We start from the raw sequence: 15,112 nt of genomic DNA on the forward strand, positions 1-15,112 counted from the left end.
ATATTTAGCTGCTCCTGTATTCGGTGTGTAGACATTTATCATTGTTAGCTCTTCCTGATGTATAGACCTTGTAATTATTATATAATGCCCTTCTTCATCCCTTGTTACTGTATTTAATTTAAAGTCCAGTTTGTCTGATATAAGTATAGCTACTCCATCTTTCTTTTGACTTCCAGTAGCATGATAGATATTTCTCCATCCCCTTCCTTTCAATCTGAACGTGTCCTCCAAACTAAAATGAGTTTCTTGTGGACAGCAAATAGATGGATTTTGTTTTTTTTATCCATTCTGCTACCTTGTGTCTTTTGATTGGAGCATTTAGCTCGTTTATATTCAGTGTTATTATTGAAATATATGGGTTTAGAGTCATCCTATGTCCTTTGTGGGATTCATGCTTGTGGTGGTGGCTCTGGTATCTTGCGTNCTATGTCATGCAGAAGATCGATTCAAATTAGGTCTGAGGGGAGTTCTCTGTGCCTCTTGAATTTCAACGTCTACTTCCCTCCCCAGGTTGGGGAAGTTCTCTGCTATAATTTGTTCCAGGACACCTTCAGCACCTTTCCCTCTCTCTTCCTCTTCTGGGATTCCTATGATACAGATATTGTTCCGTTTGATTGTATCGCTGAGCTCTCGAACTCTTCTTTCATGTTCCTGGATCAGTTTATCTCACTTTTTCTCAGTTCCCTCTTTTTCTAGAATTGTGTCTTCTAAATCACTTATTCTCCTTTCTGCCTCTGCAATCCGTGCATTGGACGCCTCCATTTAATTTATTATGTATCTCATAGCATTCTTAAATTCATCATACCTATTTTTAAGCTCCATAGTGTTTTTAGCCATAGTTTCTCTGATGTCCTCCATGCTTTTTTCAAGCCCAGCGATTAATTTTATGAGTATTGTTCTAAATTCTTGTTCACTTAGTTGCTTATATTTGTTTTGAGCAGTTCTTTAGCTGTCAATTCTTCCTGGAATTTCTTTGGAGGAGAGTTCTTCCGTTTCGTCATTTTGGTTAGCCTTCTATCTCTTGTTAATTTTAAAAGCTTGTTGTACACTCTGCCCCTGCAAGTTCTGCTGTATTAAAGAGGGCTCTTTGACTGTTCAGGGCCTGTCTGTTCAGGAAGTGTTCTTCGAATGGTGTCTCTTGTTGAGCTTTTGCTTATTTCATTTCCCTACTTGTAGCGGTATTTGGGACTCTCCACCATGTGTACTTTGGCTTGTTTCTTGAGGTAGCCCTTTTCCTGCACGCGGTTGAGCTGCTTCTACACGTTCTTGGTGAAGATGCCCGTCTTGATGTCGGCCATGGCTGCGGGTCTGGGAGGCTGCCAACTCTACTTCAGGTTTTAAAAATTTACTGTTAAAAAAAAGCTCATTGCTCAAAGACATATTTGAAACTCTAGTAAACATGGCCGTAGTGATGAATATTTGTGGCTTGATTTACTATTATATTTTAAAGAATAAATATTTGAAGGTACATTAATCATGTAGAAATTAATTATACCAATTATATATAATTACATAAAAAATCTTTGTTCTTAATATGTATATCCCAAAACTATCCCCATTTTTAGCATTATGTGAAAATAACAGGAAGAGGTACTTGAAGTTGTAGAATGGTCTTGAAAGGCAGATACATATCAGACAGCTTAGTTATTATTTTGATATTCTTTTTTTAAATCAGGAAGTTGTAGAATTTCCTTTCCTATAGTCTTTAATAATCTAACAGATTGACGGTGGGAAGATTTGGATATTTTGTTTAATCAAATAAAACAGTTACCTCAAGGCTATATTGGTTATACATTGCTGCATAAAAAATTACCTGTAAACTTAATGGCTTAAAAAAAACAAAAATATTTTACACAGTTTCTGTGAATCAGGCATTTGGGATCAGCTTAGCCAGGTGGTTCTGGCTCGATGTCTGTCTTGAGGCTGCCATCAGTGTGTTGGCTGGGCTGCAGGGGTCTGAGGGCTCGAGTAATGCTGGAACAGCTGAATATAATAAGCTGGCTCACTCACATGCCTGGCAGGTTTATGCCGGCTGTTAGCAGGAGGCCTCAGGACCTTGCCTCCCCACAGTACTGTTCAGGTGCACTCCTGGCATGGCAGCTGGCTTCTTCCAGATCAAGTGATCTGTGAGAACAAGGCAGAAGCCACAATATCTTTTATGAACTAGCCTTAGAAGTCACCTTGTGTCATTTTTGTCCTGTCCTGTTTATTATGGGAGGAGATGACACAAGGACATGAATACCAGGAAGGTGAAGATCTTTGAGGACCATTCTGGAGGCCACCAAACATGGCAATATGCTGGAGGCAGAAGAAAAGACATGGAGCTGTGTTGGGGCACCTGGATTGCTCAGTCGGTTAAGCGACCGACTTCGGCTCAGGTCATGATCTCGCGGTTCGTGGGTTCGAGCCCCGCGTTGGGCTCTGTGCTGACAGCTAGCTCAGAGCCTGGAGCCTGCTTCAGATTCTGTGTCTCCCTCTCTCTCTGACCCTCCCCTGCTCACGCTGCCTCTCTCTCAGAAATAAATAAAACGTTAAAAAAGAAATTTAAAGAAAAGAAAAGGGGGTGTGGCCCTCTTCTTCTGGGAGTTTGCACTGTAAAGTAAATCACACTGAAACAGACGTGTGTGAATGGGACTCGGCATGTGTTTCATCCAGCTTATTTTAAGTTTCTGTTATGTGCCAAGTATTAAGCTAAATAACAGAATAATCTATAGGTTTTTAATCTGGTGACCACGAAAATAATGGTATTGCAGGAAACAAAATATGAAAGAATGGTTGAAGTTGACTGGAGGCAAAAGGACTAATCAACATTTGATAGAAGAAGATTTTATAGTAATAACATCTGAGAAGACATGGCATCAGCTGTAAGGATGGTTCAACAGATAGTCATAGAAGAGTTAGCTTATGGCGGTAACTAGGAGCAGATGGACGTGGGAACAGGGTGGCAAGATAGCTTGTGGTATCTTAGAGATAACTAATGCCATTTTGAAGATATAGCTGAGGTTTGCTATAGAAATTAATGAGGATCCATTGAAAATATTTGACTGAAAGGGTCATAAGGATTAAAAAAAAAAATGATTAGCATGGTTGAAGCAGTTCCTGAATGCGGGAGTTCATTGATGGGTTAGGGTTTTGATTATAAGTATGAGAAGGAAGACAATTTTTTCAAGATTTTATTTTTTGTTTCATTGTTTGTTTTTTTTGGAGAGGTGTCTTATTTCATCATTGGATGTTCCAACTCAAAATGACATGTGTGTGTTGAATTGCGAGATGATAGAGTGGTATCATCCATTTTGAAAACCGAGGAGAAAATTGTACGGAAGTGACAGAATTTTCTATAAGGCATAAGGTGGCAGTGATAGCTCAAATGATCTCTCAGAATGAGTTGGGTAAGGAAAAGGGCTTTGGAATAGTAACTGAAGTTGATTACTTTTAGTGATTTTTTTTTAGTGATTTATTTTTACAGTCTGAATTACTTTTTTTAAGTTTTTAATTGAACTATAGTTGATATACAATATTATATTAGTTTCAGGTATACAACATAGTGATTTGATAATTATATACGTTACAAAGTGCTCACTCTTAGTGTAGTTACCATATAAAGTTGGTCACCATATAAAGTTACTGTATAATACTGACTATATTGCATCTTCAGTGATCTTGATGTTGCATACACTATAGGTATTCCAAGATTCCCCAGGTTAGATAGAAATTCCATGATTATTTAGTAGTAGTTATGGTCACCATGTTCATTGGTTTACCTTGGGGTTTTATTTTGACGTGTATTCCTAGGAAGAAAATTTAAATTGAAGAGAAATATACTTCAGTAACTGAGATTCCTTTCTCATGTTTCTTGTTTTGTCCTCCCACCCCCCACCCTCCCTTATTAGGTGGTGTGGAATGGCTGCAGATCAAGGACAATGATTTCTCCTATAGACCCAACATGATTTGTAGCTTTCTGCATGAGAGTGAAGATGATGACGTGGTAGCTCCAGCCTCAGAGAAACCTTTGGAGTTGGAAGAGCAAGAGATTCAAATGAAAGATAATTCAAACCTGAGTTATGAACAGGAGAAGCCACTGAACTTGGAGATAGAGAATTCTGGTTGTCTTATTGATATCCCTTCTTCTGAGACAGAAGGTTCTGTATTTATGGAAACACAAGATACTGCCTTAGAACTCACTCCTAGATGAAATGTTTCTCATAATAACGAGTAACAAACTTTTTTGGAGTTTCTATATAAAATAATTGACTCTAGCTTTTCAGTTCACTATTTTACTAGTTTTGTTGACTATACACACATTTCTAATTACAGTGCAGTTTAATAACCAGAGTTATTAAGGACCAGATATGAATTGAATTTTTAAAAATAAGATATAAATAACTAGGAACTCTTCTCTGGTAAGTCCTTTAAATTGGAAGTGTTATTAAGGTAAGTGTATACATTTCTTATTGCAGCCATCACAAATGACTAAACTTAGTGGCTTAAAATGACACAGGTGTAGGTCAGCTATCTGACATGGGCTGGGCTAAAATCAGAGTGTTGTCAGGACCTCATTCTTTTCTGGAGGTTGGGAATGGGGGGACTCTGTTTCCGTGCTCATTCAGTTATTGGCAGATTTCAGTTCTTTACGGTTGAAGGATCAGTGTTCCATTTTCTTGCTATCATCTGAGAACCATTTCAATTTCCACCTTCTAGAGGCTGCCTGTATTGCTTGGCTATGGTCGTCTTCTCTTGAAAGCCAGTAATGGTCAAGTTCCTCTCACTCTTTGAGTCTCTCCTGCATCTTCCATCATACTGTCACCTAATTACCTGACCCAGTATCTGTCTTTTCTTTTTTTACTTTGTAACAATCCCAGAATTATGCAGGTTATCAGTGTGCCCATGTATGTGCATATATGTGGCCATATGACCAAGCTGTGGCCAGTGACATGGAATTATAAGTGTTGAGTGATAGATGCTTCTGGAAAGTTTCCTTAAACTTTAAGGCATAAAGGGAAATGGGCCAGTTCATCTTCTCTTTCTTCCTGCTGGAACATGGATGTGGCGGCTAGAGCTTCAGCAGGCTTTTGGGACTATAAAGTAACCTTGGAAATAGAAGCCATGAGTGGCAGAGCAGCAAAATAGAAGATTGGATCCTGATATGCTGCCCTGGACTGCCAAGAATAAAGAAGGTTAATAATAGAGCCCTTTCTTTTTCTCCTTGATAGAATGACTTCAAGTTTAACTTTTGGCATTGTTTTCTCTAGAAATCTACTAGATGAGATAATAGAATGTCAACTGTGATGTCAGGCAGTATTGTTTATGATTAAAAATGACCCTTCATTGGTAAACTGTATCTAGACCAGGAAGACTGTATGACAACTGTAAATGCTCTTTGGAAAATAGGGACTGGGCTTCCTGAAGCACTGTTTCTTTCTTTTTTTTTTCCTTTTCCTTTCCTTTTGTTTTCCTTTTCTTTAAATAGGCTCCATGCCCAATATGGGGCTTGAATTCACGACCCTGAGATCAAGAGTCCCATGCTCTACTGACTGAGCCAGGCAGGTGCCCCGAGCACTGTGGTTCTTATTACAAAGATCCCTGGAAACTACATTTGTGGCTGTTTCAAGAGATACTGGTTCTTGGGGAGCCTGAAGTTTCTAAGCCAGCATGGCTTCTGCCCCCACCCAGATGATCCTGTTCCCTTACACCTGATCTGACACTTGGGTGCCAGAGTAAAGCCTCCTGTTGAAACAAACCTTGTGCTGCTGTGCTGTTTTATGAAGTGAAGTGAGCCTGACGCTGGGTTCAGTCCCACAAGGCCTGTCGGGTACTAAGTGTGAACGTCATTCCAAACCTATGATACTGCTGCTGTTCAGGCAGGGAAGGCGCTGCAACTACCTACCTCTGGCCTTTTGTGTGAGAGAGAAGTCACTTCCCTCTCGTTTCAGTTACTCCCTACTAGCCAGGTGTGATCCTATATAATACATTATGCATTTAGAAACAGAGAAAAGGGTAGGCAAGTAGAATAGAAAATTCTTGAGACCTGTAATCTTGCAAAGGAACTCCTCTAATCTGAGATGTCGTTCTACCTTAAATTGAAAAGGATAATAAAGTCTTATATTCTGAAGAGAACACTGTGTGTTTTAGTTCCTTACTAAATGTGTTTTAGTTCCTCTTATAAATGAGAATAAATGTTTGGAGGTTAGTAAAATGAATCTTGTGTTTCAACTATGATATTTATAAGACTAGAACTTCACAAATGAATTTCTCCACCATTGGTCTGCCTTCATGACTTACTATCACTTATAAACTAATCTTGGAACTATAGTCCCTTGCTAGCTGTCACAATACTGCTTCTGACAATGAATGTGATGGGTGTCTTTTGCTTTCAAATAATGATATTCTATTTAAAGTGTTTTGTTTTTTGTTTGTTTTTTTGAGAGAGAGAGAGACAGTGCGAGTGGGGACAGGCAGAGAGAGGGGGAGAGAATCCCAAGCAGGCTCCAAACATCAGTGCAGAGCCCGATGTGGGGCTTGAACCCATGAAGCTGTGAGATCCTGGCCTGAGCTGAAACCAAGAGTGAGACACCTAACTGACTGAGCCACCTAGCTGCCCCAGTGATATTCTATTTAATAGGATTATATGGCTAAGGTTCATCCTGGGCAATTACTCCGTGAGGCCATTATGGTAACGTTAGGAAATCCACCCATTTGTTCATTATATACTATATAGTTGATCATAACAAATTTGTTGACAGAGTCAGATAAATTATTGATATTATGTCGTTAGGTATTTAGCAGCAGCTAATAATTATTTAGAATCTGCTGTTTTCTTTTTTTGGTTGTTATTCCTATGTGAAACTGAAAAACTTCCCAATGTGTCAGACTTGCGTACAGTTCTCCGGAAATGTTACTTCTAGAATGGACTTGCTGTCTCTCTTTTATGACTTTCACCATTCTTTTTTTTTTTTTGCTTTTTAGGTTTTTATTTAATTTTAGAGAGAGGGAGAGTGCGTGCACAAGCAGGGGAGGGGCAGAGAGAGAGGGAGAGAGAAAAAGAGAAAATCCTATGCAGGCTCCACACTGTCAGCATGGAGCCTGGTGGTGGGGCTCAAACCCATAAACCACAAGATCATGACCTGAGCCAAAACCAAGAGTCAGACGCTCAACTGACTGAGCACCCAGGTGCCCCCATCATTCTTTCCTTATGGAATAAGAGAATCCTGTTTATAAAATTATCTAGAAGTATACTGTATTGATTCAACACAGAGTAAATATATACCTTTGTTAATGACAATATGTAGCTTCTAGATAATGGTATATATAAGTTTTTTTTCTCTTTGCGTGTGTGTGGGGACAACTGGTACTTTGTTTGGGGTTTAATGTAGCCATACTCACATATGAATAAAGCTGTCAAGATAGCAAAGACCCTACTTTTTTACAGATCCAAAATAAGATTTCTTACACTATCATGTCTTTGCAAACTCGTATTCTGTTCGTATCCCATGCTCTCCTTTGGTGATTGTATTAGGTTGCTACTGCTGCTGTAACAAATTACCACAATTTTAGTGGCTTAAAACACGATTACATTTATTATCTTATGGTTCTGGAGGTCAAGTTACAAGAATAAGTCTTATGGGGATGAAACCAAGATGTTGATAGGGCTGCATTCCTTCTGGACACTCCACAGGAGAATCTATTTTCTTGTCTTTTCCAGCTACTAGAAGCTGCCTCATTCCTTGGTCTTAGGCCCCTTCCTCCATATTCAAAACCAGTAACATAACATCTTTAAATCTCTGTCTCCTGCTTCTGTCATCACATCTTCTCTGATTCTTACACGCCTGTGTCCCTCTTAAAAGATCCCTTGTGTCTATGGCCATACCACCCTGAACATGCCTGATTTTGTCTGATCTGGGAAAAGGCCCCTTGTAATTAGATTGGGCTCATACAGAAAATCCATGATAACCTTCCCATCTAAAGATCCTGAGGGGCGCCTGGGTAGCTCAGTCAGTTAAGCATCCAACTTCTGCTCAAGTCATGATCTCACTGTTTGTGAGTTCAAGCCTCACGTTGGGCTCTGTGCTGACAGCTCAGAGCCTGGAGCCTACTTTGGATTCTGTGCCTCCCTCTTTGTCTGCCCCTCCCCCATTCACGCTCTGTCTCTCTCAAAAATAAACATAAAGAAGAAAAAGAAAAAAAGATCCTGAACTTAATCATGTCTGCGAAAACCCCTTTACATAGAACATTCACAGGTTCTGGGGAGTAGGACCTGAGCATTTTAGAGAGGCAGAGTTCTGTCTGCCTCTGTCATTCTACACTTGGTTGCATAATTTGTCCTAGGACACAAGTGAGGTAGCCTTAGGACTTCCCTAGAATACTGCCTGGAGAGAATTACCAGGTTACAGTGTAAGGAGGAGGAATCCAGATGGAACTCAGTCCTCTTTCTGAGTTGAGGGGATGTAACTGGAAGCCCACGAAGACCAAGAGAGCTGGAGTTTGCACAGCAGACTACTGGAAAGGGAAGAGTACAGGGAGAAAGCTTCAATGATCTACACAGACTCCTCCTGGAGTCTTCAGTAGAATACTGATCATATGTGTGCCAGAAAAATGCTGGAGGCAGGGAAAAGAGCCATCTGAACTATACCTGGAGCTTGCACTTAGCCAGAGTAGGAAACCTCATATTTCATGGAGCATGAATAGAGTACTCAGAAGAATTTTTTTTGCCTTAGAGCACACTTAGCCTCAATAAGGCTCTTGCCCCACCTAACAAAACTTAAAGGGAAGACCTGAAAGGATCAGATGGTTTCCAGATGGCTCCATCTCAGAACAACAGTGAAGAATGACATTTCCAGCACCCAGCAAAGTAAAGTTCACACGTCTGGCATTCAAAATAGTACCAAAGACACTTCTGGTTTCTGGTCTGGCGCTGAGAAGCTGGACATTGCCACTTCATTGTATCAATAAATAAAAAGCTGAATTGAAAAGATATATCAATAGCTCTTCACTTTAGAGCAGTGAAGTCACGGGGCAAACCACAGATGAATACAGAGCATCAGAACTTACTGGAGCAGAAGCCTATGAGCACAAACTTCTATGAGGACCAGTTATGGGGAAAACTTGAACTGTAACTGATGAATTAGAGCGTTGAATGTTGAAAACTCCAGGAGGACCCAGCTATCAGAAGTCCTCATTCACTTTTGAATTTTGCCTCCAAGAGCTCAACCAGATTCTCACAGTGAGTATTGGAGAGAAATCCCCTCATGCTTCCAGCATGGGGAAGACAAAAGGAATGATTTTGAAATATCTCAGAGCATTCTGTCTTCTTAACAAGGTCTATCCTCAGAAGAAATTATGTAATGAGAGCCTAATCTGTTGGTGTTATCAGAGGGTAGCTGACATGAGGGAAAAGAGGTACCCAACTCCAGCCCACTCTAGTCATTCTGTCCCACCAAACAGAAGAAAAACTGAGAGGCACGCAGAAGACTGAGACCAACTCATGGGATTATCGAACATTTTTCCCTCTCCACACCTTACCACCACATTACTAAAGGCCTATTTACAGCAAGCAGTTCCTTTTGCCCAGCACGTCATGTCTAGCTACCAAAAAAATTACAAGACATACTAAAAGGGAAAAAGCACAGTTTGAAGAGGCAGAGTAAGCATCAGAACCAAACTCAGTTATGGCAGGGATATTGGAATTGTCAGAATGGGAATTTAAAGCTATGATTAAAACGCTAAGAGCTTTCATGGATAAAGTAGACAGCATGCAAGTCTAGATGGGCAGTGTAAGCAGAGAGTCTTAAGAAAGAACCAACAACAAATGCTAGAAATCAAAAACATAACAGGAATGAAGAATGTCTGATAGGCTTATTAGACTGAACATGCTGAGGAAAGAATCTCTGAACTTGAAGGTATTTCAATAGGAACTGCCAAGATGGAAAAGCAAAGAGAAAAAAGACAGAAAGAAAGAAAACCAATATCAGGAAATATGGCACAACTACAAAAGATGTAACATACATGTAGTGGAAATTTAAGAAGCAAAAAAAGAAACAGAAGTAATATTTGAAACAATAATGACTAAGAATTTCCCCAAATTAATATCAGGCACCAAACCAAAGATCCAGGAAGCTCAGAGAACACCAAAGTGGATAAATGTCAAAAAAGATCCCTAAATCTAGGGATATCATCTTGTTTGTTTGTAGAGACAGAGAGCATGCAAGTTGGGGAGGGGCAGAGAGAGAGAAGGAGAAAGAATCCCAAGTAGGCTGCATGTGGTCAGTGGAGAGCCTGACACAGGGCTCAAACTCAAGAACTGTGAGACCATGACCTGAGTCAAAATGAAGAATCTGTTGCTTAACGAACTGAGTCACCCAGGCACTTGAGGATATCATTTTCATACTACATAAAATGAACAATTAATTTAAAATTCTGAAAAGAATCAGAGGGGGGAAAATCACCATACCTATAGAGGAGCAAAGATAAGAATTACATCTAATTTCTCTTCAATAACTGTGCAGGCGAGAAGACAGATGGAATTATTTATTATTTTTTTAAGTTTATTTATTTTGAGAGAGAGCAAGTGAGTGCATGAGTGGGAGAGGGGCAGAGAGGGAGAAGAGAGGATCCCAAGCAGGCTGCACACTCTCAGCCCAGAGCCTGATGAGGGGCTCAAACCCACGAACTCGGAGATCATGACCAGAGCCAAAATCAAGAGTTGGATGCTTAACTGACTGGGCCACCCAGGATCCCCCAGAATGAAATATTTTAAATGTGGAAAGAAAAAACACACCAAGGTAGAATTCAGTACCCTGCAAAATTATCCTTTAAAAGTGAGAAAGCCTTTCAAAAAGCACATAGATAAAGGCAAACAAAAACTGAGAGAATTTATTGCCAGTAGACCTGCCTTGCAAGAAATGTTAGTTCTTTAGAGAGAAGTAAAATGATGAGTCAGAAACTCAGATCTGCATAAAGAAAGGATGATCATTAGAAAAGGAATATGTAAAAGTAAAATGAAAGCTATTTTTATTTTTTTAATTTATTTTGAGAGAGATCACAAGTGAGGGAGGAAGAGAGAGAGGAAAGGTGGGGGAGGGGAGTTGGAGAGAGAGAATTCCAAACAGGCTCTGCACTGTAGGCACAGAGCCCAACACAGGGCTCAAACTCATGAACTCATAACCTAAGCCGAAATCAAGAGTTGGACACTTAACCAACTGAGCCACTCAGGAGCCCTTATTTTTATTTTCAATTGATCTACCAGATAAATTTGTTCATATGATAATACCAACAATATATTTGATTATGTATGCCTTTGTATACATGGATTGCTATAGAATGTGTCCTCCCAAAATTCATGTGTGGAAATCCTAACACCCTAATGTGATGGAATTACAATGGGGCCTTTGGGAGGTGATTAGGTCATGAGGGTAGGGGCCTTTTGAATAGTGTTAGTGCCTTTATAAAAGAGACCCTAGAGAGCTCCTTTGCTCCTTGTTGTATGTGATGACGGTGAAAAGATGGCTATCTATGAATCAGGAAATAAGCCTTCATCAGATAGCATATCTGCTGATGCCCTGATATTAGACTTTATAGCTTCTGGAACTGTGGGAAATACATTTCTGTTGTTTATAAGCCACCCCGGTATATGGCATACTGGTATATAGCCCCTTGAATGGACTAAGACATGTGTGCTTATGTATAAGTGAAATGAAGGACAGAAATGATACAAGGGACAGGGAGGAGGAAATAGGAGGGGGTTTTTTTGTACTTGTACACCCCATGAAGTATATTTTTATTTGAAAATGGATGTGGATTAATTGTAAACGTATATTGCAAACTCAAGGAAACCACTAAAAAGTGTTTATAAAGGAGTGTACGGGGGTGCCTGAGTGGCTTAGTTGGTTGTGTCTGACTCTTGGTCTCAGCTTAGGTCATGATCTCATGGTTTGGGGGATCAAGCCCTGCATTGGACTCCATGCTGACAGCAAGGAGCCTGCTTGAGATTCTCCCCACCTCCCAACCTTTCTCAAAATAAATAAAGAAATAAACTTAAGAAAAAAAGTATATGGGCTCCTGCCAGGTTCACTTGGTAGAGCATGTGACTCTTGATCTCAGGGTTGTGAGTTTGAGCATACACTGGGTGCAGAGGCTACTTTAAAATCTTAAAGAAACTTAACCAACTATACTAAGAAAAGAGGTAAAATGGAATCATATAAAATGGTTAATTAAAAATCACAAAATACGGGGACACCTGTGTGGCTTAGTCAGTTACGCATCCAACTCTTGATCTTGGCTTAGGTTATGATCTCATCGTTCATGGGATTGAGCTATACATTGGGATCTGTACTAACAGTGCAGAGCCTGCTTGGGATTCTCTCTCTCCCTCTCTCCCCCACCCCTGCTTTCTCTCTCCCTCTCTCAAAAATAAATAAATGAAAACTTTTTAAAAACCCACAAAATACACGGGCACCTGGCTGGCTCAGTCAGTAGAGCATGTATGGGGAATAAGTTTAGGAGTTTCCTAAGCTTACACCTATGGGTTAACAAGACATAAAGAAATAAAAATGCACAGGATGAAAACACCCAGGATTAGGTAAACGAGATTAGGTAAATAAGGTAAAGGCCCCCAGTATAGGACAAAGATGTAGGAACAGGAAATCTCAGAATGAAAACATCCAAGATTAGGTAAACAAGATTAGGTAAACTGGGCAAAGGCCCCCAGTATAGGACAAAGGTATAAGAACAGGAAGTCTCAGGATGAAAACATCCAAGATTAGATAAACAAGATTAGGTATTCAAGGCAGAAGTGCCCCCCAATTTAGTACAATAGCAGAAAGCTGCTTTCACTGGAAGGAAGGACAAAAACAGGTAAACAGGGCTATAGACCGAAGTTGCCCAGAGTGGAGCTAATTAGCAAAAGAAATGTGCCTTGTTGACCCTGAGGTAGCGTGCTGTGTCTTTCTTGTCCCCTAGGGCAGTTTAGGTAAACAGAGTTGGCACCTCATGTCTGCTGTAAACAACCTTCCACTCAGAACTAGCATTTTCTTTTGTATTGACCCAAACACCTAATACCACATATCTTCAAAACCCCCTTTCCCTCACACCCATGAGTTAATGTTCACAGTTTCTTGTCTCTTTGTGCACATCCATCATTTGTAAGACTTCTGATCCTAATAAAAATGGAGCAAGGACCTTTACTTGGGGCTCTTGTCGCCTCCCAGACATTAGCCTCTCTCACATTTTAATCATGCGTCCACTATACTGCTGGACAAGAGAGAACTCCAGACCCATAGTCTACAACAAGCTTGCAACTCTTGGTCTTGGGTTGTGAGTTTGAGTCCCACACTGGTGTAGAGATTACTTAAAAATAAAATCTTAAGTGGTACCTGGGTGGCTCAGTTAGTTAAGTATCCAACTTCAGCTCAGGTTATGATCTCATGGTTCATGAGTTCGAGCCCCACATCAGATTCTGTGCTGACATCCTGCTTTGGATTCTGTGTCTCTCTTTCTGCCCCTCCCCTGCTCATGCTCTGTCTTTATCTCTCAAAAATAAACTTTAAAATAAAAATAAAATAAAATCTTAAAAAACAAGACCCACAAAAGATAGAAAAATAATGGAAGACAAAAATAGGAACAAAGAACAAGGGCAACAAATAGAAAACAGTAATATACATGGTAAATATGAATCCAACTATATAAACAATAATTTTGAATGTCAATGCTCTACATGCACCAATTAAAACAGAGACTGCCAGACTGGATCAAGAAATAAGACCCAACTAAATGTTGTCTACCTGGAACTTAACTTTATATATAAAGACACATAAAGATTAGAAGTAAATGGATGGAGAAATATATCATCCTAACACTAATCAAAAACAACGTAGGTAGCCATGTTAATTCATACAGAACCAAAACCAACTTCAGACCAAGGAAAGCTATCGGATAAAGAGGGGCATTACATATTCATAAGGTGGTCAATTCTCCCAGAAGACAGAATTATCATTAACATGTATGTGTCTAACAACAGAACATCAAAATACATGAGGCAAAAACTGATATAACTTCAAGGAGAAATAGATGAATCCACTAACATAGTTGGAGACTTCAACAACTCTCTATCAGAAATGGACAGATCATGCATGTAGAAAATCAGTAAGGACATGGTTGAAATCAACAATTCCATCAGTCAACTGGACATAAGGACATCTATAAACTACTTCATATAAAAATAGAACATACATTCTTCTCAAGCTCACATGGAACATTCATCAAGATAGACCACATTTGGGGACAAAAAAACACTTTATCAAATTTAAAAGAATAGAAATCATATAATATCTGCTCTCAGACCACAATGAAACTAGAAATCAATACACAGTTGGAAAATTCCAAAACACTCAGAGATTAAACAGCTCTTCTTTTTTTTTATTTAAAAAAAATTTTTTTAAATGTTTTATTTATTTCTAGGAGAGAGAGAGAGAGACAGCGTGAGCAGGGGAGGGTCAGAGAGAGAGGGAGTCACAGACTCTGAAACAGGCTCCAGGCTCTGAGCTGGCAGTCAGCACAGAGCCCGATGAGGGGCCCGAACCCACGAACCGCGAGATCATGACCTAAGCGAAAGTCGGACGCTTAACCGACTAAGCCACCCAGGCGCCCCCCCCTTTTTTTTTTAATTTTTGGATGTTGAGTTATTTTTGGGAGAGAGAGCGAGCACAAGGGTGGGGGGGGGAACAGAGAGAGAGACACACACACAGAATCCAAAGCAGGCTCCAGGCTCTGAGCTCTCAGCACAGAGCCTGACATGGGGCTTGAACCCATGAACTGTGAGATCATGACCTGAACCGAAGTTGGACACTTAACTGACTGAGCCACCGAGGCACCCCTAAAAAACACCCTTCTAAAATATCACACAGGGCAGGAAGAACTCTCAAAAGAAATTTAAAAATATTTTGACTAAATGAAAACACAATTTGTTTTCATACAAATACAGTGAAAGTAGTGCTTCAAGGGAAATTTATAGCATGGAATGCATATATTAGAAAATAAGAAAGATTTAAAATCAATCATCTAAGTTTCCATGTTAGGAAACTAGAAAAAAAAGAGCTAATTAAATCCAAAGTAGGCAGAAGAA

At 39.8% G+C, this 15,112-nt stretch overlaps 1 protein-coding gene across 2 annotated transcripts in view; it reads left to right on the plus strand.

Annotated features, from left to right (window-relative positions):
- The window catches only part of GTF3C6 (general transcription factor IIIC subunit 6), a 10,987-nt gene extending 6,597 nt beyond the window's left edge, over positions 1-4,390 (plus strand). For both annotated transcript variants that reach the window (XM_077780020.1, XM_077780021.1), the window contains one exon: positions 3,891-4,390. In XM_077780020.1, coding sequence (XP_077636146.1) covers positions 3,891-4,192 — 302 coding nt within the window. In that variant the 3' untranslated portion in view covers positions 4,193-4,390. The remainder of the gene's footprint in view (positions 1-3,890) is intronic.
- Positions 4,391-15,112: the final 10,722 nt, after the last annotated feature.

Source organism: Crocuta crocuta, unplaced genomic scaffold (genome assembly GCF_008692635.1).
Source record: "Crocuta crocuta isolate KB4526 unplaced genomic scaffold, BGI_CrCroc_1.0 scaffold147, whole genome shotgun sequence".
NCBI classification, from domain to species: domain Eukaryota; kingdom Metazoa; phylum Chordata; class Mammalia; order Carnivora; family Hyaenidae; genus Crocuta; species Crocuta crocuta.